The sequence below is a fragment of the Dendropsophus ebraccatus genome, chromosome 9 (genome assembly GCF_027789765.1).
Source record: "Dendropsophus ebraccatus isolate aDenEbr1 chromosome 9, aDenEbr1.pat, whole genome shotgun sequence".
Lineage (NCBI taxonomy): Eukaryota > Metazoa > Chordata > Amphibia > Anura > Hylidae > Dendropsophus > Dendropsophus ebraccatus.
In genome coordinates this window covers 88,782,574-88,805,862 of record NC_091462.1, presented here as the reverse complement: position 1 = coordinate 88,805,862, position 23,289 = coordinate 88,782,574, and the positions used below count along the sequence as shown (strand labels likewise).

The 23,289-nt window shown below is 42.6% G+C and overlaps 2 protein-coding genes across 2 annotated transcripts in view; one reads left to right on the top strand and one right to left on the bottom strand.

Annotated features, from left to right (window-relative positions):
• The window catches only part of ZP2 (zona pellucida glycoprotein 2), a 27,673-nt gene extending 12,109 nt beyond the window's left edge, over window positions 1–15,564 (bottom strand). Inside the window, exon 1 of the mRNA XM_069984914.1 lies at window positions 15,542–15,564. The gene's annotated coding sequence lies outside the window, so the exon portion shown is untranslated. The remainder of the gene's footprint in view (window positions 1–15,541) is intronic.
• Window positions 10,070–23,289, top strand: ANKS4B (ankyrin repeat and sterile alpha motif domain containing 4B). Its single transcript, XM_069983789.1, has 2 exons — window positions 10,070–10,292; window positions 19,601–23,289. The coding sequence occupies exons 1-2, from the start codon at window positions 10,129–10,131 to the stop codon at window positions 20,664–20,666; spliced, it is 1,230 nt and encodes a 409-aa protein (XP_069839890.1). The 5' UTR covers window positions 10,070–10,128; the 3' UTR covers window positions 20,667–23,289.

Genomic DNA, 23,289 nt, shown 5'->3' with positions numbered 1-23,289 from the left:
ATACGCAGCGTATTTACTGCTGCGATACACAGCAAATACACAGCAAATACGCAGCAGATTAGATCTAAATAACTGAACACAGCATCAAGTCAATCTGCTGCGTATCTGCTGCGTATTTGCTGCGTATCTGCTGCATATACGGTATGTGTGTTTGTACCCTACAAACACACACAGCAGATACAAAGCAGATACAAAGCAGATTTGATACTGTGTTCAGTTATTTAGATATAATCTGCTGCGTATCTGCTGCGTATCGCAGCAGTAAATACGCAGCGTATATGCCGTGTGTGTTTGTACCCTTAGGGTGCGTGCATACTACGGAATTCCCGCGTATGACCTGTGGCAGATTCCATCGCTCATACCCGCACGCGGCGGCGCGCATCTCCGCCCGTGTCATAGACACTATTCTATGCACGGCGGATTCCCCATTCTGCCAAAAGAATTGACATGCACGCACCCTGTCCCGGCTGTATTCCCACGTTCCTTGTTCCTCACGGAACACGGACATGGAATGCCTGTAACGGACTCTCCCCGCCCGGGCAGCATCTGTGATAAGATGCTGGGAGCGGGGAAACTGTACAGATATGTGCAGCGCTGTAATGACAGCACCGGGCGGCTGATTCATTACAGTGCGACACATATCTTTACAGTTCCCCCGCTCCCAGCATCTAACTACAGATGCTGCCCGGGCAGGGGAGAGTCCGTTACAGACATTCCACGTCCGTGTTCCGTGAGGAACACAGAATGTGAGAATGCAGCCTTTGTTCACACAGTGTCAAAGTATGGGCGTTGTTGCAATCGGCAACAACGGCCATACTTTGTATGCCATGACACCTTGCATGTTTTTCTACGGGATCCCGGCCGGAGCGTATACACATAGTATCCCAAGCAGTGCCGCAAAGAACTGACATGTAAGTTTTCTGCGGCCGCTAATCATTGAATAGCGGCCATAGAAAACCCTGTCAGTGCACACTATAAAGCGAGCGGCTCCGGCCGCTTGCTTCATACTGGGCAGTGGGAAGTTCAGATGCGGGCACGTGCTGATGCGCCCGCATCACAACTCTACGGCCATAAAGATTATCTGGCCGGTATCTTTTTAGAGACCGGTCGCTCTGTGACCCGGCTGGGTCACGGAACGGCCGGTCTCATACACCATGTGAACATGGCCTTAGGCTGGGTTCACACTACGTTTCTGCAATCTGTTTTTTTTCATCCGTTTTTGCAAAAAATAGATGGAAAAACTGATGCATTTGTGTGCATCAGTTTTTCAATTGACTTCCATTATAAAAAAGAAGGATCACAACGCATCAGTTTTTTTTAACTTTCACAAAAATAAAGTCAGCTACGTTTATGTGTATGTTAAGGGAAAAAACCAAATGCATCTGTTTTCCCATCCTTTTATTTTCCAAAAACAGATGGAAAAAAAAACACATTGCAAAAAACATAGTGTGAATTCAGCCTTACAAATTAGGTAAGGTCCATACTGTGTCCTGACATAACTGGGGTCCATCTGGCTTTTTTGTGGCATTTTTCTGGCTTACAAAAAAACTGCAAAAGATTAACTTGGCGATTTTCTGGCGTTTTTGACAAAATAAAACGCCAACTATGTATGGATTTTCATAAAACTGCATTGACTCACAGCTAACATCTGTCTGCCAGTGTTATGCTCAAGAAAAGACTATGGCGTTTTTGCAAAAAGTTTAGCCAGTGTAAAATCAGCCTATGGCTATGTTCACATGCTGTATAGGACCGGCCATTCCATGACCCGGCCGGGTCACGGAACGACCGGTCTCAGAAAAGACCATCCCAGCCAGTACTGCAGTACCGGCCGGATGATTTTTTGCACCACTGCACACTATGGAGTGTGTGGCCGGAGACGCTAGCTCCATAGTGTGCACTGACAAGGTTTTGTCAGTCACTGACTACGGCACCGCTAGGGATCCCGGCTAGAGTGTATACCATGTGCAGTGTCCCAGAACAGCCCTTCTTATGCTCATATTTTTATTATAACCAGTTCTGTTCTGTAAAGCTGTGGTCCACTGCAAACTGCGTGTATTGTGTCACCCCTGCAGTATTCAGGTCTGCTATTCCATTCATTTATTGCATGTATATTCAGGTATCAGTGCCTAATGGTATTATGTCGCCTCCTAGTGTTCGGGTGTGGTGCTTCTCATGTGTGTTTCTCTGTATATGCCTAATGGTGTGATGATGCAATGGCTGGATGTCACGTGACTGTGCCCTGCTTCCATGGTAACACCAATGGTCATCGAGCTTTTGGCTGGGGTTGCCATGTGACTTCCTGTTCTACCTCAGTCTATCTCCTGTCCCAGAGGGGATAGGGTGTGTTGCTCTGCTGTTCCTGTGCAGTCGAGTCTTGTTCTTCACCTTCAGGAGACAAGTTCTGTCTGTCCTCTTTCCCTGCTTAGAGAGAGGCCTGCGTGTGCTCTGCTGCTCCAGTCCACTGGCTGTGTTCCTGTCTCAAGTCTCAAGATTCTCATCTGGGTGTCGATTCTTCAGTCATTCTTCAGTTCCTCCCATCATCATCTTCTCTAATCATCAACGGCAAGTATTTCATTCAAGTCTTATTCCACCCAGCATCTCAACTTCAGTATCACTACTACTCCCATCATTCAGCACGCTACTCTCACAGCCTATTGCAGCATCACCCATTACTCTGCTTTATTCAAGTTTGCCTTATTCCCGGTTGCATCCGGAGAGACTGTTGCTAGTAGTTACCACCGTTACAATAAATATACAACTACCGTTGCTTCTGAACCTTGGCATTGGTGTAATTATTGGTGCCCTGACTAAGGACAACGAAGAATCGCATGCCCAGTACTCCCGCATGGTCAGGAGCCCGGTTTCCAGCTGTATCACCCTCGTGCCTACACCGTAACCACATTATCCTACAGCTGCCCCGGTTCCTGCCTGTTAGCACCATCTATACTGCGGAGTGGCCCCTAGGGGCCAGGGCATAGCACATGTATATACACTCCTGCCGGGATTCCCTCAGCCTACAGCACAACGTAAGTTCCGTACCAATCACGGCCGTTGCAACAACGGCTGTGATTAGTACGGAACTTTCGTTGTGTGAACATGGCCTAAGGCTGCATTCACAGGTTCTGTGAAGTTGTCCATGTGCATGGATCTGTGTACAAGGACAAATTTATAGCCGATTGCTTGTATTGAGCTGTTCACATGTTCAGTGTTTTCATGGATCTCCAATCCATTCAATTTTAAAAATAGTTTTACACGGATCATGGAGTACATGTGGACTACATTTACAGATGTAAATGTATGCAAAACCATGGTCAAACACTTTGGGGAAGATTTATGAAACTGGTGTAAAGTAGAATTGGCTCGGTTGCCCCTAGCAACCAATCAGATTCCCCCTTTAATTTTTCAAAGAGTCTGTGAGGAATGAAAGGTGGAATCTGATTGGTTGCCAGGGGCAACTGAGCCAATTGTACTTTACACCAGTTTGATAAATCTCCCCCTTTGTGCCTGGTTTGATCCGTTATTTTTTATAATGCGAGTCAAAGGAAAATGGCTCCTACAGAATGGCATACAATAGCATTTGATTTTGTATTGAACCTAGCCTCCAGCAAAAGAAATGTGTTTGTTGCTGTACTTTTTTGCTTTATCGTGTATTTCAATGGAAAACTTGTTGCATGTATTTTTTACGCTGGTGACCCAGGTCCGCGCTGGGTCAGAGACATCTTAGGCCTCATTCATATTTACTGATCAGAAAATACAGATTCCTTTGCAAACCATTAATTTCCATGGTGTAATTCATACATCCTTATCATTTGGGGATCCACAGTCCGCAGCACAAAACAAAGCACTGGTTGTAATGCGGTCTGTAATTGCATTACGGACGCTCCAATAGATCTTAATGGGAAACTACACAATTTGAGACCACATTGGAAACTGCAAAACCATCTGACATGTCATGACTTTGGTATTGCAGAGTACGGCTAACATACCCCACAATCCCAAGGTCAATCCCTTTTCCCCCTCTATGACAGCCCCGTCTCTTTTCCACCACCCCTTAAGCTTCACCACCCCCCACCTCCACTCCACCACCATAAAGAATGACACACCACCACCGTTTGGCTAATAATGGCCACAGCAGCCAATGTTTATTAACAAAGATAAACATACAAGTTATCAACAATGTAAACCGAATTAAATTACTAATTAAATTATTTTTAAATGCTATAACTAACTAACATAACCCTTGAGGGAGGTCCTTGTAGCTACATAGATCTGACACCCACACTAAAACCAACAGCTAACTATATTTTAGCCCCCAGCCACCCTGCCAGACTCGGGGACACCAAGCCAAATATGGCTACCATGCCAACCACCAACTCTCCGGTAATACACCTTGAGAGTCCACATGCACCAGACCGCCATTTAAATTAACTTCCAGAAATGAGGAGGAGGGTCATACCCAGGATGATCCCCCCATCCCTCGCCAATTTACCTACAACTACAACGACACCCCCTCCTGGCTGCCATGACAGCTGCAACACACCGAAACAACCCCTCGATCTGCCGTGACCTAGCCCCCCCAAAACAGCCAGCACTACACATGGGGAGGGTGGGTTTGCTACGGATTCTTCCCGCCGACTGAGTTGGCGCCCAGACCCCAGGTAGTTTTATAAACGAAGCTCCGCCCCCCTAACGTCCTTACGTACACCTCCTTCAAACCCCAGTCATGCGGGCCTCCTCATATGCCTGCGGCACTGCTCCGGCCCTCCTATTCTTTGAGCGGAGAGGTGCGGAGAGTGGAGGCGTGCGAGCCCTCCCCTTGAAAGAGATAGCAGACATGGAGTCCACGGGCGGGGGTTTCCGAGAAGAGGTGGCAACAGAGCCCAGCAAAGAGATGCTATTCCCGCTGAGGGTGCCTTCACACATACCGTATCACTGCGTTTTTAACGCTGCGTTTTTATTGCGTTTTTATCGCTGCATTTATGGTGCGTTTTTGGTGCCTTTTTTTACATGCACGTTTTGATTCTCACATGATTTTCATGTGAAAATCAAAACTCGCATGTAAAAATCGCACCAAAAACGCAGCGATAAAAACGCAGCGATAAAAACGCAGAGTTAAAAACGCAGTGATACAGTACGTGTGAAGGCACCCTGAAGATGAATCCGAAACAACACCAACTTGTCGAAGACGTCCAAAAAATACCACACCTCCAGAGTTGGGTAGCCAGAAAGCCAGGAAGCCAGGGTAAGCTGTGAAACAAAAAAAAATACTTTATTGTTTAAAACAAGTATATAAACATTTTGGGGGATTTAGTAATATGTGTAATTTCACCTACAGGTATTGGATTTCCTGCAACATAAAACAACAGTGGGGCTGGAGGAATATTTTTCAGGAACTTTAACCCCTTAAGGACCAGGCCTGAAATAACCTTAAGGATCGGGCCAATTGTCACTTTTGCGTTTTCGTTTTTTTCCCCCTCGCCTTCTAAGACCCATAAGTCATTTATTTTTCCACCTACAGTGCTATGTGAGGGCTTGTTTTTTTCAGGAGCAGGTACCAATTGTACACAGGCTCTGCAAACTTACAGCGAAGTTACATCCAGTGACTCACAGGGGGCGTCTTCTCTGATCAGAGTTGCTCCCATTATCTTTTCTTCTCCATCTGGCCCAGGCCATTATGAAGATTCTGATGACAACTTATCTCCACAGAATCTGTAATACATTTTAGGCTCTTTGCTCCAGCACCATCCTAACCTCTATACAAACTCCCGATCTATATTACTCCACATTGTAACAGGGCCCACTTTGCTGCCCGTAGGCCACATTCAGACTTAGTATGATACTGGTCATTCTGTGTCACGCCCATGTCACAGAATGGCAGGTGTCAAAGAAGTAAATCCCGATGAACTTCTTTTATGTTAAATTGCGATGCGGGGGCATCCGTGTGCGCCCGCATCCCAATTCACCATTGCTTACAATGGAGAGTGTGGCCGAGGCTGCCTCGCTGCCTCGCTCACCCGATGGGCGGGCTGGCGGAGCTTGCAGGGGCGTGATAAGGCGGGGAGGAGGCCACGTAGGGTTAAATCATGATCAAAATGTACACCTGCTGGAAGCAGGTGTAAATTTGGGACGCTGGGCGCAGAATCGGGCGCCCAGCCGGCCAGACTCACTAATAGGCATGCGCCTCTTAGCGAATCCTGACGGGGGAAAGGGGGCGGGGCCTAATATAAGACTAATATAATACAAGTCTTTGTAAATCCCCCCCCCCCGGCAGTGTAACATGAATTTTTTTATTAATCTATAAATAGAAAACTTATGTTGTGTGAATGTGGCCTTGGGCTGTATGTTTTAGGGCTTTGTATCTCATGGCCTGTGTCATCCCAGAAGAACTATTTTAGATTCGGGGATGACTATTACTTACAGCTGCAGGGGACTTCGATGGGGTTCCCTGCTGCACCAAGTGTCGCAAACATGAGCTGGGCCACTCCGCTGAGGGTAGTAGTAGGTGGTAGTACTAGGTAGGGACCCGGTTAGCCACTTGACTGATGGTAGTCACAGTATTGGCACAAGGGATAGCAGCTGTAGACCGGGAACCTGATCAAGCGGAGGCCGAGCAATTCCTCGTTGTCCTTAGTCAGGGCACCAATAATTACACCAATGCCAAGGTTCAGAAACAACGGTAGTTGTGTATTTATTATAACGGTGGTAACTCGTAGCAACAGTCTCTCTGGATGCAACCGGGAATAAGGCAGACTTGAATAAAGCAGAGTAATGGGTGATGCTGCAATAGGCTGTGATGATAGCTGTACTGAATGATGGGAGTAGTAGTGATACTGAAGTTAAGATGCTGGGCGGAATGAAACTGAGATGAATACTTGCTGTTGATGATTAGAGAAGATGATGAGAGGAATGACTGAAGAACGGCACCCAGATCTTTAGTATAGATGAGGATCTTGAGACTTGAGAATAAGGACACAGCCAGGAACACTTCTGGTAATGCTGCAGCAGAGCACACGTCTTTCTCTCTTAACAGTGGAGAGAGGATACACAACCTGTCCCCCAGAAGGTGGAAGACAGAGAGGCAGAGAGGAAGTCACATGGTATTCCCAGCCAAAGCTCGATGGCCATTGGGGTTACCATGGAAGCAGGGAACAGTCACGTGACACCAAGCCATTGCATCATCACACCATTAGGCACATAGAACTGAATGTATACAAGAAATAGGTGAAACAACAGACCTGACTACTAAGAGGGGTGACATTTGCAGTGGACCATAACTTTCCAGAACAGAGGCAATAAAATACTGAATGACCCAGATATAGACATACACTTTTGAGAAATAATAAGAAGAGAAACTCTGTTCTGGGACACTGCAAACATATTTATGTCTCAATTTGAACAGAGATACGTCTGGACACATGAACTTAGTTCACATGTCAGACTTTGGACAAGATATGTGGACGATGTGTGCCTGCTTTGGTCAGGCGAGAAAGATTCTCTTGAACAATTCATCACATTTCTTAACCAATGTGACCCCCTTATCGAATTCTCACTAGAGAGCGATCCCACCTGTATTCATTACCTTGATGTGGAGGTAAGAAAGGGGCCAGACAACGAGATCGTTACCACGCTTTATTCTAAGCCGACGGACAAGAATAATGTACTGTTACGCAATAGTGCCCATGCACCTCAAACCTTCAAAGGGATTCCCCGTGGCCAGTTCGTTAGAGCTCGATGCATATGTAACAACGATACTGAGTATGAAATTCATAAAGAGAAATTAATTGTGAAATATGCTGCTAGGGGGTACAACAGTGAAGAACTAAAAAAAAAAACAGGAGATAAGGTGGGAAGAATTGAAAGGAAGAATCTATTCCAAGGGAACAGTAAAAATAAGTAAGATAATTGCCCAATGTTTATCTCTACCTCTGATAGCCATTCCAAAATGGTGGAAAATGTAATTCGCCGTCATTGGAAGATGATGAGATACAATCCTAAATTTAGTAAACTATTTGACAAACCACCCAAATTCGTGTATAGGAGAGATAAAACATTGGCCAATCATCTGGTCCGTGCAGACATGAAAAAACGTAAAATGTCTAGACAGATGTTTTTACGTACTGCCAAACAGGGAACATTCCCCTGTAGGAATTGCCAGAATTGTGGGTCGATTATTCGAGGTCAGGACCTGTTACATCCGAGGAAAGTCACCCCAGTAGTACTAAATGGAAGACATTCATGTGACAGTAAAAATGTTGTGTATTTTTTAAAGTGCCCATGTGGGTTGGCATACGTAGGGCAGACTACGAGGTCCATTAAAATTAGATTAAATGAACATCACACTACCATTAAAAGAGCACTGTCGATAGGTGATGCAGCTACTAGCAAATATGGGTAAACAGGAGTGGCCAGGCACTTTGCCCAGTTCAGACACATAGTTAGTGAATTAAAATGGACAATATTGGAGGAGATACAAGTAAACAATGCAGAGGAGGTGAAACTGAGATTGCTGAGAAAAGAGGTCTTCTGGATACAAAAACTAGAAACATTAAGTCCACTAGAACTAAACGAGCAATGCAATTTAAAGCTATGTTCACACTACGTAAAACTACGGCCGTAGTTTTGCAGGGTGGAACATAGCCTATCTTCAATGGGATCCTGGCCGGAGCGTACACACATCGCATACGCTCCGTCCGGGATCCATGCAGCGCCGGAAAAAACTGACAGGTCAGTTTTCTGCGGCCGGAATTCAGTGAATTCCGGCCGCAGAAAGACCTGTCAGTTCACACAGTGAAGCGAGCGGCTCCGGCTGCTCGCTTCACTGTGTGCTATGGGAAGCTCTGATGCGGGCGCACGCTGATGCGCCCGCATCAGAGCTCCGCGGCCGGAAAGATCACTTATGTACCGGCCGGGATGATCCGGCCTAAGACCGGTCGTTCCATGACCCGGAACATAGCCTTAATGTATTGTGAACATAGCCTTAATGTATTGTGAACATAGCCTTAATGTATTGTGAACATAGCCTTAATGTATTGTGAACATAGCCTTAATGTATTTTTGTAAAGATGTAAAACAGATGATTGCATAGTAAACAGGGAGGTAAAAAGTAATAAAATGTATCACTATGTGATTGTATAAGATAACTTACTCCTGTATATCTATGTTTGATTTTAGTGGGAGAAGTAACCTCGCGAGACTTCCCAGGTATTTCAGGTTTTGGTGGGACTTCACTAATTATGCTTGAGAAAGAGAGATTCCTCTTGAAACGTTGCACGGCATGTGAATGCGAACGTTCCATCAAGAACTTGATCCGAATGGACAGATAGAGCTCGATTTGAGCCTTGGACTTTATTCCTTCCTCATTTACTGCGACATTTTGCACAAAGTGGTGATATGTTTACAAAATGTAAGATTTTGAATTTTTCATAAAGAAAATCGCAATTGAAGTGTTTGTTTACATTGGACTGATCCCAGAGGTTTTTGCCTGTATCACTACACAGAAGAAGTTCTGTAAAGATGAACAATTCTTTCAAGGAATCCTAGTGTCAGACGTCATTCTCCTGCACTCTGTATCACTCAAGCAGTGATGTCAATAGGTTGTGTTCCTTCATATTCTAACATCAGTGTTAACAGCACAGGGACATTACAACTAAAAGATGGTTCAGAATTGTTATTTCCTGAGATTTACTGAAAGAGGCATATCAAGAGAGGTGACTGGTCCTTTGTAGCTCCAGAAATCGCTCAGTCACCCCCATTTATTGCCCTAACTCGATAAACAATAACCATATACGTATTACTACTTAGGATGAACTAAATGAGTTACTCCATGTTAAAGTTCACGTTAAGGCGGGATCTCCTTGTTCAGACACCAGAGATGGGACTTTGGGCCATCTTTATCTTGAAGCTTATGGTTCAATTGCAGCCTGAATTTGCATCCCGACACTGACACAGTTGGCTCCTAAGGCTTCCTCCCTGTGCTAAGGCAATTTCTAGGGACTTTGAACCCAATCCTACAGCAGTAAATGAGCCATGCCGGCGTGTAATAATTAATCGACCACGGTTTAGAAACCTCTCTCTGCAAAGCCCTAGAGATTGTACAAGAATCCTACTGAGGCTGAAGGAGAAATAAGAATGTCCACCAGGTATCACCAATCCGCCATCGATGGCTATTTAGATATCTTGAAAGAAGCCACTAAGAAAGATGTGAACACGGCAGACAGTGATGGAATGACCCCCACTCTATTGGCAGCCTATCATGGACATCTGGATGTGCTGGAGCTGGTGTGTAACAGAGGGTAAGTAATTGCTGGGGTTTATTAGGAGACCAAGGCTAGCATCGAACTGTGCTGTACAAATGATTGACCCCAGACTCAAACAGGCATTCTGCGAAAAGTGGAATCACAAGAGACATATAGTGCCGCCTTTAATTGTCAATGCTGGCTAACGACAATAGACATATCTGACTATATAGATATAAACTAATGCCTATGTGGGCAAATTTAGCGAAAGTGACTTAAAATAGTCAGGGAGTTGTCCAATTGTATAGATAAGCAAGATCAGCAGGGAGGATGCTAACGTGAGTCATTGGATTGCTGCCTGTGTTTTTCCATTTGCTGTCATGAGACTTGGCTGGTTTTACACAAGCGTATTACCTGCGCATTTTTTACACCTGTATAACTGATGTAAGTCACAACCTGACCCTGACAGATGACAATCTGGGTCATCAGAAACATGGGATTTACCTCTGTAATAGTGGTGGAGAAACACACATTTAGCACAATCGCGGGAAACCAACCTTAGGCCACATTATTCATAAATCCATAGTCTTCCACTGCCCCCCCCCCCCCCCAGCTGTGGACCGGAAGCTACAGACAGGTCTACTATTGGGTATTGGATTTTTTTGTATGACTTACATTGCAGAATCTGCAGTGAATGTACACAATAAATACTCTCCATCTGATCATGGTATCCGGTGGTTGTCAGAGTATGTGGCTTTGCATTTACTTCAGCCATAATGTAATTCTTATGTACAATGGGTGTCTGTTTCTCTCTGCTATACTATGACGCACATGGTGACGCTACTGGTACTGTCCCAAATGTCATTAATCATCAGAATGCTATTACTTTTCCAATACATCCACTTTAGCTTCCTGTGAGAGTGCCTAGCAGACATGCTATCCATATAACACAGGTGGTACTGTATTCAGGGGTCTATGTTAGAAAAAACATGCAGTCATTGGGACTGTACAGTGAAACTTCTGCTGCTTTTACATTGTATTAGCCTCTAAAGGAGGATGCAGGCCCCTCTTATTTCTTTCTGTACTGAGAAGCAGGGATAACAAAGTCCAAAACTGTAACATGGCCAAACTAAAGGGTATTTTGGAAGAGAACATGATTATTATGCATTGTGAACATCCCATTATTACCTTTTTTCCCCTTGCTGATAGGAGCCTATTATTTGCCAATGTGTATGGGAAGAGGCTTGGGATTTCTCTATAAAGAGACTCTGTCAGCAGGTTGCCACCCGATGCCATACAGTATATCTGTATCCTCCATGCCCAACCGTATATAATCTTGTATCCAGGCTAGAGGTGTCTAACAGGGTGCTAACGCCTATGTTTTCTGCAATAAATGTATCCTTTCTCTCTAGGGCTGCGTTCACACTACGTATATTTCAGTCAGTATTGCAACCAAAACCAGGAGTGGATTAAAAACACAGAAAGGATCTGTTCACACAATGTTGAAATTGAGTGAATGGCCGCCATTTAATGGCAAATATTTGCTGTTATTTTAGAACAACGGCTGTTATATGGAAATAATGGCAGTTATTTACTGTTATATGGCGGCCATCCACTCAATTTCAACATTGTGTGAACAGAGCCTTTCTGTGTTTTTAATCCACTCCTGGTTTTGGTTGCAATACTGACTGAAATACGGTATACTGACTGAAATATACGTAGTGTGAACGCAGCCTAATACTATAATCACATATATCATTATTACATTACACAGAAAGTGTCAATCAATTTCTTGGCACAATATGTTTTTTTGTTAATAAGTGCACATACTGTAGGTTCCTGATACTAAATGTGAAGGTGTGCCATATAACTTGCTAGCGTTCAGAATCACGCTTTTGTGACAGTGATCAATATTCCCATAGGGTAATTGTTCCTAGAAGTGTAATTTCCATGCATGTGTTTAGGATGTCAGGATGCAATCTCTATTACTAATATGGATGAAAACATTGTCCAAACTCAGCATGATCAGCAGTGTTAGAAATATCAGTTTCTCCACCTGCAACTGTGAGACAAGGGTAATTTCATTTTTGCTTGCGGCTTTCTTTGATAAAGACGGCTCTATGTCAGTAATTGAGTCTCATAAATCACGCACCATTCAGTTATGTAACATTGTATAATGAGCGTCAGGACAAGGAAATTAACTGTTTATGACGTGTGGCTGGAAGACAAACCTACTGTAGCTTCTCACTTCCCTTACTTCTTCATTTGACTCCAGCGGCTGAAAATACTATTCACTCTACTTGTTTACTAGTAGTATTATTGATATTTTTATTATTTGCATGTTTAAATGGTGAGTCCTTTTATTAAGGTCTTTAAGGTTTCAATTTAAAAATAATTTTTCATAGGAATCAGAGAATAGGCTCTTCTTTGTAGACAGGGTATTCCCATCTCCGCTAACATAGTTATACTTGTAGAGCTTGACAAGTTAAAGGGAATCTGTCAATAGGTTTATTCCACCTTAAGGCTATGTTCACACTACGTAAAACTACGGCCGTAGTTCTCACCGCAGAACTACGGTCGTAGTTTTGCGGGGTGGAACATAACCTTACTTTCAATGGGATCCCATATACGCTCCGGCCGGGATCTAAGCGGCGCTACAAATAACTGACAGGTCAGTTTTCTGCGGCCGGAATTCAGTGAACGGCCGGTCTCATACGTAGTGTGAACATAGCCTAAATGAGGGCAGCATAAATTAGTGAACAGTAATGCTTAACAGATCGGTGTATTTCTTACATCATTTTGTTCAGCTGTTCTTCTAATAAGCAGGAGAATAGGATGATTAGCACACCCCCTCCCCCGCTCTCCAACTGCTGATTGGCAGTTATCTATACATGCTGTGTATAGGCAGTCAGCTGCTTCTCATGAATATCCAGGACTACTGGGCTCATGCACATAATAGAGAGAACTACTGATTGTCCATGTTATTCAGGAGGAGATCTCTGGATCAGATATTTCTGCAAATACATTCATTTAGCAAACTTACCTCCTTCTCCAAGCCAGTCCCATACACTACATAATATGTTACCAGCGCTGACTCCACCTACATTAGCTCCTCTCTCTTTTATTGTTAAAGAATAGAGATGAGCGAACCTCGAGCATGCTTGAGTCGATCCAAACCCGAACGTTTGGCATTTGATTAGCGGTGGCTGCTGAAGTTGGATAAAGCCCTAAGGCTATGTGGAAATCATGGATATAGCCATTGGCTGTATCCATGTTTTCCAGACAACCTTAGAGCTTTATCCAAGTTCAGCAGCCCCAGCTAATCAAATACCGAACGTTCGTGTTCGGATCGACTCGAACCCCAACTCGGTTCGCTCATCTCTATTTAAGAACCCATTTAGTAGCCCTGCCTTCTCTTGATCCCCACCCCATAATAACAACAACGGCTGTATTTGCACAAACAACGGCCGTCACTTGTAAAAGTCTGGCAAAATGTTTTATTAAAGTATTTTATTGCCCCCCCCCCCAAAAAAAAAAAAAAAAGTTATACAAATCACCAATCACCAATATACACTTATTATGGGAAATAAGTGTATATTAGTGGTAGGGGGACACTGAGGGACACAGGGCACTGGAGGGACACTGACCATCCCTCTGCCATCATCCTCTCCAGCAGCCACAGCCTGCAAAGCTCTGGGAGTCAGGTCATGACATCACCATTTTATCCAGGAAGTGACATCACCATTTTATCCAGGAAGTGAAGCCTTGATGCAGTAGTAAGTGCAGGGAAAAAAAGCGCTTTATCAGCATTTCCCATAATAAGTGTATATTGGTGATTTGTATAACTTTTGGGAGCCAATACAATGTTTTAATAAACATTTTTGCCGGACTTCTCCTTTAAGAACAAATATAGTGAAAAGAATGCAAAAACACAGTGTGAACCTACCTTTACATAGTTAAAGATGTTTTGGGGGATTTGCTTTGCAGTCTTTAGCCCTTACCTTGTATTACCTTATTACCGATTTTATTGAGCTCTTTGTAATTTTTAAAGGTTACAGCGGACCCCTCCAAATTTGTATTTTTTTTTCATGCCTTTTGCCATTTATAGCCCCATCAGATGTAAGCTTTATTAGTATTTCTGCATGCACATTCAGAATCAGACAATCCAAGAGAGTCAAAGTATTATTCATAAGTTATCTAAAAGATTTATCACATGATAGCTATTGCTTAGCATTTGAATATTTGTACAGATAAAACAAACAGATAAAATAACAATATTAATGGACACATTGATAGAATACTGTTCAACTGTATATATATATATGAATATAAAGTCAATCATAGGAAAAAAATATTTTACACACTCTCCTAATTCAGGTTTTGCCATTTCTGAAATATACTATTTTAACTGTATATACTCTAAGTACATTGTACATCATGCATACAGGGGCAGATTCCACCTTTCATTCCTCACAGACTCTTTGGAAAATAAAAGGTGGAATCTGATTGGTTGCTAGGGGCAACTGAGCCAGTTTCACTTTAAACCATGTTTGATAAATCTCCCCCACTGTGTATATTGGATGATTAATACAGTGTAGTTACAACATGAGAGAATTTATGACATATCATAAATGTAGTGTTTGACAAATAATAAAACATGGGCTGATATGTTATCAGACTACCATACGATCATGCTATGCTTAGTAACCCTAAGGGCCCTATTCCACCAGACAATTATCGTTCAGATTATCGTTAAATCGATCGAATATAAACGATAATCGTTCGGTTGAAATGCAGTTAACAATTAACGATTTATAAGACCTGGACCTATTTTTATCGTTGCTCGTTTGCAAAACGTTCGCAAATTGTTCGCATTGAATAAGGCATCGTTTGGTCGCTTTATAAGACCTGGACCTATTTTTATCGTTGCTCGTTTGCAAAACGTTCGCAAATCGTTCGCATTGAATAAGACGTCGTTCGGTCGTTCACAGTAGATACGAACGCAATAGCGAAGAAAAAAAGATAGCAAATACGATCATAAGTAACGAATATCGTTCCATGGAAATGAGTGAACGTTTTAAGGTCTTTCGCAATAGCGCTCGTTTGAGATCGTTAATCGTTAACGATTATGTGAACAATAATCGTCCGGTGGAATAGGGCCTATAGAACCCTAAAATATTTTTAACTTACAATGTTCACCAAGTAACCAATTAATATTGTAACTTGAGGGACCAGTGTAATATTTAAAGGGGTTGTCCACTTTATATTAAAATTGTTTAGTATGCAGTATTAGTAACTGTACTCACTGTATATACTGACATCAGCTTCCTGTGTCCCTCATAGAGCTAAAATCAGTCTCCCCTCCTCCAGACTGTGCTGCCTCTGTGGTGTTTCTGTCCATAAGATGGCTGACATGGAGGAGCATGTGACCATGTCCCGCCCCCTGTGTTCTCCATAGACATATACAGGCTCAGTGGTGGACACTAGTGGGCGTGACAATAGTCACATGCTCCTCCATGTCGGCCATCTGTCAGACAGAAAAACCGCAAAGCAGGGCAGCTCAACCTGGAGAAGGGGAGTCTGATGTTAGCTCTATGAGGTACACAGGGAGCTGATGTCAGTATATACAGTGTGCAGACCTCCTCTCCAAATTCCAGCAGGATGAATAGGCGCAGCTTCTCCCAACAGATGATGTAAAAAAACTACTTTATGAAAATAATAAAAACATGTATAAAAGGCTCAGCATTACGCGTTTCTAGACCGGACTGGTCTCCTCATCAGATGCTTAGTTAATACAGTGGGAAGTAGCCATATTTAAATCCAACAAGAGGAAGTGACATCACAAGTAGGAGGATACAGAGTATATATAAACCCATAAGTATACACACATATATACAAAAATACACACATATGCATGCATACAGACATACACATATACATGGACCCAAAGCCAGAATTCATATACATAGCAAAAAAGGATGACAAATTATTTGATGCTATCAATGCACTCGTTTAACCCATTCTGTACCAGAGATGACAGGCAAAAAATCCAATAGGTCTCCCTGTTGATTAGGGACTAGGGATGGTCCAAACCCGCCGAGGTTTGGGTTCGGATGAACCCGAATGCTCAGCATCGGATTCCCACTGTCTGCCCGCTCCGTGCAGCGGGCGGATTCAGCGGCAGGACCGCCTGGAAAAATTTTTCCAGGCGGTCTTCCCGCTGAATCCGCCCGCTGCACGGAGCGGGCAGACAGCGGGAATCATTACCGAGGGTTCGGGTTCGTACGAACCCGATCCGGACTCGGTTCGGACCATCCCTATTAGGGATCTATATCTGTTCTGGGCATTTATTGGAATCTGTTCAATGACTGTGAGGACTAAACTAGACGGGTCGCTATGGTGTTTAAGCAGATAATGGGGGAGAGGCTGTGCTTAACAAAACCAATTTTAATATTAGCACAATGTTTGTTCATTCTGCAACGAAGTGTCTGAACTGTCCGGCCGACATAGAGGAGGCGGCACGGGCAGCTCAGCAGGTACACCACGTAGTCAGAAGAGCAGTTGCATCTGTCTTTTATTCTGAATACCTCGTTGGTGATAGGAGAAGAGAAACTACTGACAGGATGTTCAGGGATCCAAGCACAACACATGCACCGAGATATCCTACAGCGGGAAGTGCCCCCCACAGTACCAATCTCAGCCGCAGGACCTTTAATACTACGAAGACGGCTCGGGCCAAGTAACTGCGCAGGTTCTTAGTTTTGCGGTAAGTAATATTAATGTTACGTGGTACAACTGTTTTTAGTATAGGGTCATTTTGTATTAATGGCCAATGCCTTTGTAGAATATTTCTGATTTCTCTGATACCGCAGTTAAATTCAGTGATGAAATTAAATTCATATTTCTCTGGTTTGGGCATGTTTTTATTATTTCTATCCATTGTATTTGTGTCATCATTCCTACTCCTATCCCTATTCTGTATGTCCTTTACAATGTCTGATTGCTGCAGATCTTTGGTGCAACTGCTCTTCTGACTACGTGGTGTACCTGCTGAGCTGCCCGTGCCGCCTCCTCTATGTCGGCCGGACAGTTCAGACACTTCGTTGCAGAATGAACAAACATTGTGCTAATATTACAAATTGTTTTGTTAAGCACAGCCTCTCCCGCCATTATCTGCTTAAACACCATAGCGACCCGTCTAGTTTAGTCCTCACAGTGATTGAACAGATTCCAATAAATGCCCAGAACAGATATAGGTCCCTAATCAACAGGGAGACCTATTGGATTTTTCGCCTGTCATCTCTGGTACCGAATGGGTTAAACGAGTGCATTGATAGCATCAAATAATTTGTCATCCTTTTTTGCTATGTATATGAATTCTGGCTTTGGATCCATGTATATGTGTATGTCTGTATGGATGTATATGTGTGTATTTTTGTATATATGTGTGTATGCTTATGGGTTTATATATACTCTGTATCCTCCTACTTGTTATGTCACTTCCTCTTGTTGGATTTAAATATGGCTACTTCCCACTGTATTAACTAAGCATCTGATGAGGAGACCAGTCTGGTCTAGAAACGCGTAATGCTGAGCCTTTTATACATGTTTTTATTATTTTAATAAAGTAGTTTTTTTTACATCATCTGTTGGGAGTAGCTGCGCCTATTCATCCTGCTGGAATTTGGAGAGGAGGTCTGCATCTTGTTACGGCCCTGGCGGGGGGTTTGCAGGAAGGCTGCACACTGGTTCCCTTCTTGAGTATACGCATGGAGAGTTGTGCCTCGATCTTGCACAACTTAGCCAGGTGAGAGGGGACCCGGTTTTACTCCGGTACTGGAATTCTGTCCATCCCATTGCAACTGGTCCTGCACATGGAGCGCAGTCTTTGTTCTCTTTTTCTGTAGTATATACAGTGAGTACACTTACTAATACTGTACACTGAACTATTTTACTATAAAGTGGCCAACCCCTTAATCTTAGCACAGCCCTTTTAATAGCTTAACAAAAAATGTACATACTAATACAGAAAAATCTGCAGCATTATTTATGAGGGCATTGTTGGGCATGGTTGTCTCCTACACCCTGTTCCAAATCCCAGGTAACTTCTGATGATCCCACTCTGCTCAGGGATAAGCAGAAGCAGCAGCTCTTACGGTAAAAATAAAGTGAAATCCAGCACATCCAGAGAAAAATAAAAGCATAGTCTCATTTATTGTATAAATTGAAAACAACACAGGCACATAGGATGAAATCTTAGGTCGGGCGCATTTCAGCAATTAGGGCATAATGAGAGAAAGCGAGTAATGTATACACATCACAGGTGACATCAACGATAACATTAATACCCCAGATGTGAGAAAACCCATCATGAAACCATATAAAACAAGTGCACAGTATATAAGAATCATCTGTTCCAATGCGATGTTCTATTTGGTGATCGCAGCTCACACTATATATTAATAATCAAAATAATTCTTGTTATCTGAGCAAGTTATAATTTATCATAAATACGTTGCTATAGAGATCCATTAGTCCCATTCTACAGGCTTCCTGTTGTTTGTAGGTCAGCTTTACATCGGAAGGTAAACTGCTCAACTTATTATTAGCTGACAGAATAGCAAGCAAGACAGAATGTGCTACCGTGTTTCCTGAAAATAAGACAGTGCCTTATATTTTTTTTTCCTCAAAAACAGGCACTATGTCTTATTTCTTTCCCAACGGTGATGGTTTCCTGTGGGTCATGTGATCTCATGGTGACCCCCTTTGGAAATTACATGTGCATTTGTGTTCTTAATGGGGTCACCATCTCTAAAGAGGGGGATACAGATGTTCTATCCCATTTATTCATGATAAATATGCAGTTCTTGTCAGTAATTGTGGATTTGATGACACATCAGCCTTCCCAATTCCTTTCATTCTTTTAGTGCTTACTTATCATTATATGTGTTTTTTGTTCGGTCTGGTTTTCTGAGCTAACATATTTCTTTATAGTGGTGCTGGTTCAGGTGTGTGTGGGGGGGGGGGGGGGCGTATGTTTAATTCCCACACTCTACCACCTCTTTTCACTTGCACCAGCAAGAGTTTGGGGTCAACACATGCAGTCTCCACTCAACCAATCAGTGGCTGAGGCAGGAGACAAATGCAGCAGCTGATTGGCTGAGCAGGGACTTTACAGGGCTGCAAGCACTGTGTACCGGGTTTGTTGCTGGTAAATAGAGTTGGTGGAGTGAGGTAAATATAAAGACCCCCCTCCCAACAGGCACCAAAATAAAGACATTTGTTAGCTTAGAAACCCCTTTTAAAGAGTTTACCCATTCCTTTCAGGATAAATACTGATTCCTATTTGCTTTTTTGTCTTTCAGTGGAGATCCAAACAAAAGCGACATATGGGGAAACACGCCACTGCATCATGCGGCAGAGAAAGGCCATGCTAACTGTGTGGCATTCTTAATCAATTTTGGGGCAAATATTTTTGCGTTGGATAACCAGCTGCGTTCACCATTGGATGTGGCCATCATGAAAGACCATAAAGAATGTGTCAAAATCTTGGATGGAGCTGCCAGTAAACAAACATCCTTGAACCCTAAGAAGGTCGCTAGATTAAAAGAACAAGCTATGAAAGATGCAGAACGTAAGGTCAAAGAGTGTGAGAAGATCCAAGAGAAACATCAGAGTCAGATGAACAAAAACTATCACAGGAACAAGACGGGTACAGTAAATTCATCGAAAGGCACCTTGTCAGGCTCTGTAGGTGCCCAATTTTCAACACCATCGACCATGAGCACATTATCCAGGAGTTTGAAGGACACATTGCAGTTCAAATTAAAAAAGAAAGATAAAAACACAATGGATAGAGACACAATGAGCAATGTGATCTTTGCCGATGATGAAAACACTAGTGGCCAACGTGTTAAGGTCACAGATGTATTCAGTGAACATGAAGAGGAGAGCATGACCTCAGATGAACAAGAAAAGCAATCCATCTTTAACCGCCCTGGTCTAGGCAACATAGTTTTCCGAAGAAACCAGGCAATGGGTATTAATACGGATTTTGATGAAATTTCTACAGCTGAAGATGACATAGGTTTCAAAGTCAACAGTGAACTATTTACCACAGAGGCCAATGAGGGCAACGAGAATGATAAAGACATTGATGACCAAGGGGCCTGGAATGCAGATGACATGGAACTAGATGTGGAAGAAGAAAGTTCTTCTCTTCAAGTCTTCCTGGCATCTCATAGCTTACTTGAATTGCACGTCACTCTTTTGAGAGAAAAAATGGATTTAGATTCTCTTCTCATGTGTTCGAATGAAGATCTGGAGAGCATTAACATCCAACTTGGACCAAGAAAGAAGCTGCTTAATGCAATGGATAAAAGAAAAAAAGTTTTGCACAAGCAAGGAGAGATTACAGACACTAAGTTATAAACAAGCTTCTATAGGTGACATTTTCTTTTCTATGTGGGAATGGATGCACTAACTTATGTAATAAATGTATAACTTGTGCAACAGAGTCACAACTAATAGTATATAGTGTATTATACTGTAGTGAAATTAGTTGGTGGAAAGTGGGATAGTTCAGTGGTTGTGGATGGAATAATTCTTTAAATATTAAATGAGGTCTTAATAATTAATAATTAGTTACCAATATTACTAAAATATAATAATAATAATAATATATTTATTGCTCTGTTTTGTTTGTTTTTTATAAATATGACTATGCTGTGTGGTCAGGGCTCATTCAGGTAATATTTGTGCCTTCGACCGCATGGATTTGTTGGCTAACTAGAGATGAGAGCAACTAGAGCATGCTTGAGTACGATCGTTCGGAATACCGGTGGCTGAAGTAGTTGGATGCAGCTCTAGGGAGTCTGGGAAAACATGGATACAGCCATAGGCCACTGGTTTTATCCATGTTTTCCAGAAGTCCTTAGGGCTGCATCCAATTTCTTCAGTCACCGGTATTTAAATGCCAAACGATCAGACTTAAGCATGCTCAAGTTGTGCTCATGCCTAATGCCAACATATCTATGAACGGACAGGCACTGGCTCCATTGACGTTGGTTTGGTCATTTTCTGAGTGTATATGGATTCTTCCCACTTTGACATTTTGCCAATTTATCCATGCCATGGAGGACACAAATGTAGAGTGAACCTAGTTATTTGTACACCAAGGAATCCTGATCCACATTGTGCACATTTCTGTCTCACTAGAGTTTATGTGAAAATTTACTAACAAAAAATGGGCTGACCAAGAGGCAGTGTACCTGAAAAACAGTTTATGTTTCCTATCTAGCTCCATCTGACCTACATAAATGCATAATGATAAAGTAGTGTGCTCCAGATTATAAAATGCTATTTTTAAAGGAAACCTTTTACCCTGGCACCCAGGGCGGAGCCCGCCTGACCCCCTAGTAGAGCCCCAGATACTTACTCTATCCTGCAAGTCCCGACGCAAAAGCCAGTCCCACCGCAGAGAAATTGCCGCCCAACGGTCTGTGTGTGCAATATGTACACAACAAGATATGAGTCATATGTCCATAGAAAATCACTGGAGCAGTGATTTCCTATGGACATCGGACTCATCTGTTGTAATTTACATATCGCACGCGCAGACCCTCGAGCAGCAATTTCTCTGTGGCGGGACCCGCTTTTGGTGCGGGACTTGCAGGACAGGGTAAGTATCTGGGGCTCTAATAGAGGGTCGGATGGGCTCTGCCCTGGGTGTTGGCGAAAAGGTTTACTTTAAGGGGTTGTCCAGTCTATTATTAGGATAGCCCATCAATACTAGATCGGTTGTGCTAGCATCCCAGACTCTTTAAATAAAAAATATATGTTAAATCATCCCCCCTCCTGGACACTAACGATTCATTCCATACATGTCATTACCTTATCTTTCTCCTCTCAGTTTTGAGCTGCTGCTTTCTGCTGAAGACACAAAAAACTGTGTGAGTCCCTCCTGTCTCGTTTCCTAGAGGGCTGATGTCAACAAGTCCCTGGCAGGCTTTTACTGCAACATTGTATCTTCTTTGTAATGTTGGGAGGGTTAATCTGAGGTCAAAGTGCTGAACTCGCTGTGATTATCCCTCCCGGCATTACAAAGTTGCTACAATGTTGCAAATAGGGATTTGTTTACATCAGCGGTCACCAAAGGTAGAGGGGAGGAAGGGGTTGAGAGCAGAGACAGACTCAGCAGCTCTTACACAGTATTTTTATGTCTTTAGCAGAAAGCAGCAGCTCAAAACTGAGGGAAGGAGACAGAAAAGGTAATGACATGTATGGAATGAATTGTTAGTCTTCAGGAGGGTGGATGAATAAATATATTTTACCTTACCGGATAACCCCTTTAATGTGTGCATTGTTTTGTGCCTGGTTTATGCTTTGCAAACGCAGTATATTTATTATTATAAAGATAGTTTTTTTTACAGTTTGCCCATTTATGTGAATAGATAAATTCTCCTCATTTTCACGGTAACAGACAACAAACTCCCTTTGCATCCATTTTAATAACTGCATGTAAAATTAAACTTATGCAACCGCATAAACAGTATTAATTAAAAATCTTCTACTGTTTGGTAAATATAGCTCCAGTGCAGAGCAATATTTCTTCCTGGTAAAAGGATGCAAACATAGTAATATCTTGCCGTCTTACCGCCTTTGACCTGTCCCCTACTTATTTACTTAATGTATGTTAACTAAAAGTAGGGGCTATATGAAAAAAAAGAGTGTGGCTACAGAATCAGAAAGTTTATTTGTAGTCTGTTACTATGGAGACACATAGGTCTGCATAGGCACTGCAGTTACCAAGCAATATGAAATTTTTATTTGAGAAGTTAAAGTTTCATTTTATATGCAGTAGTATTATAATACAAATAAAAACAAAGTAAAAAAGAAGCATAAAGCATTAGAATCGAGATCACTGTAGGCGTAGTTATTCCATGCAAACTAAAAGCCAGACCAATTCATATGCTTTAAATCTGTATGTGAACTGTCTGTATTATATGTATTAATGAGATTTAAGAGGTGTAGAATAAAAGTGATTTGTGCATTA

What these genes read in the sequence shown, in the direction of transcription:
- ANKS4B (XM_069983789.1), top strand. Translation starts at nt 10,129, where the DNA reads ATGTCCACCAGGTATCACCAATCCGCCATCGATGGCTATTTAGATATC. An exon ending in GAGCTGGTGTGTAACAGAGG is followed by an intron (nt 10,293 to 19,600) that starts GTAAGTAATTGC and finishes TTTGTCTTTCAG; the next exon opens with TGGAGATCCAAACAAAAGCG.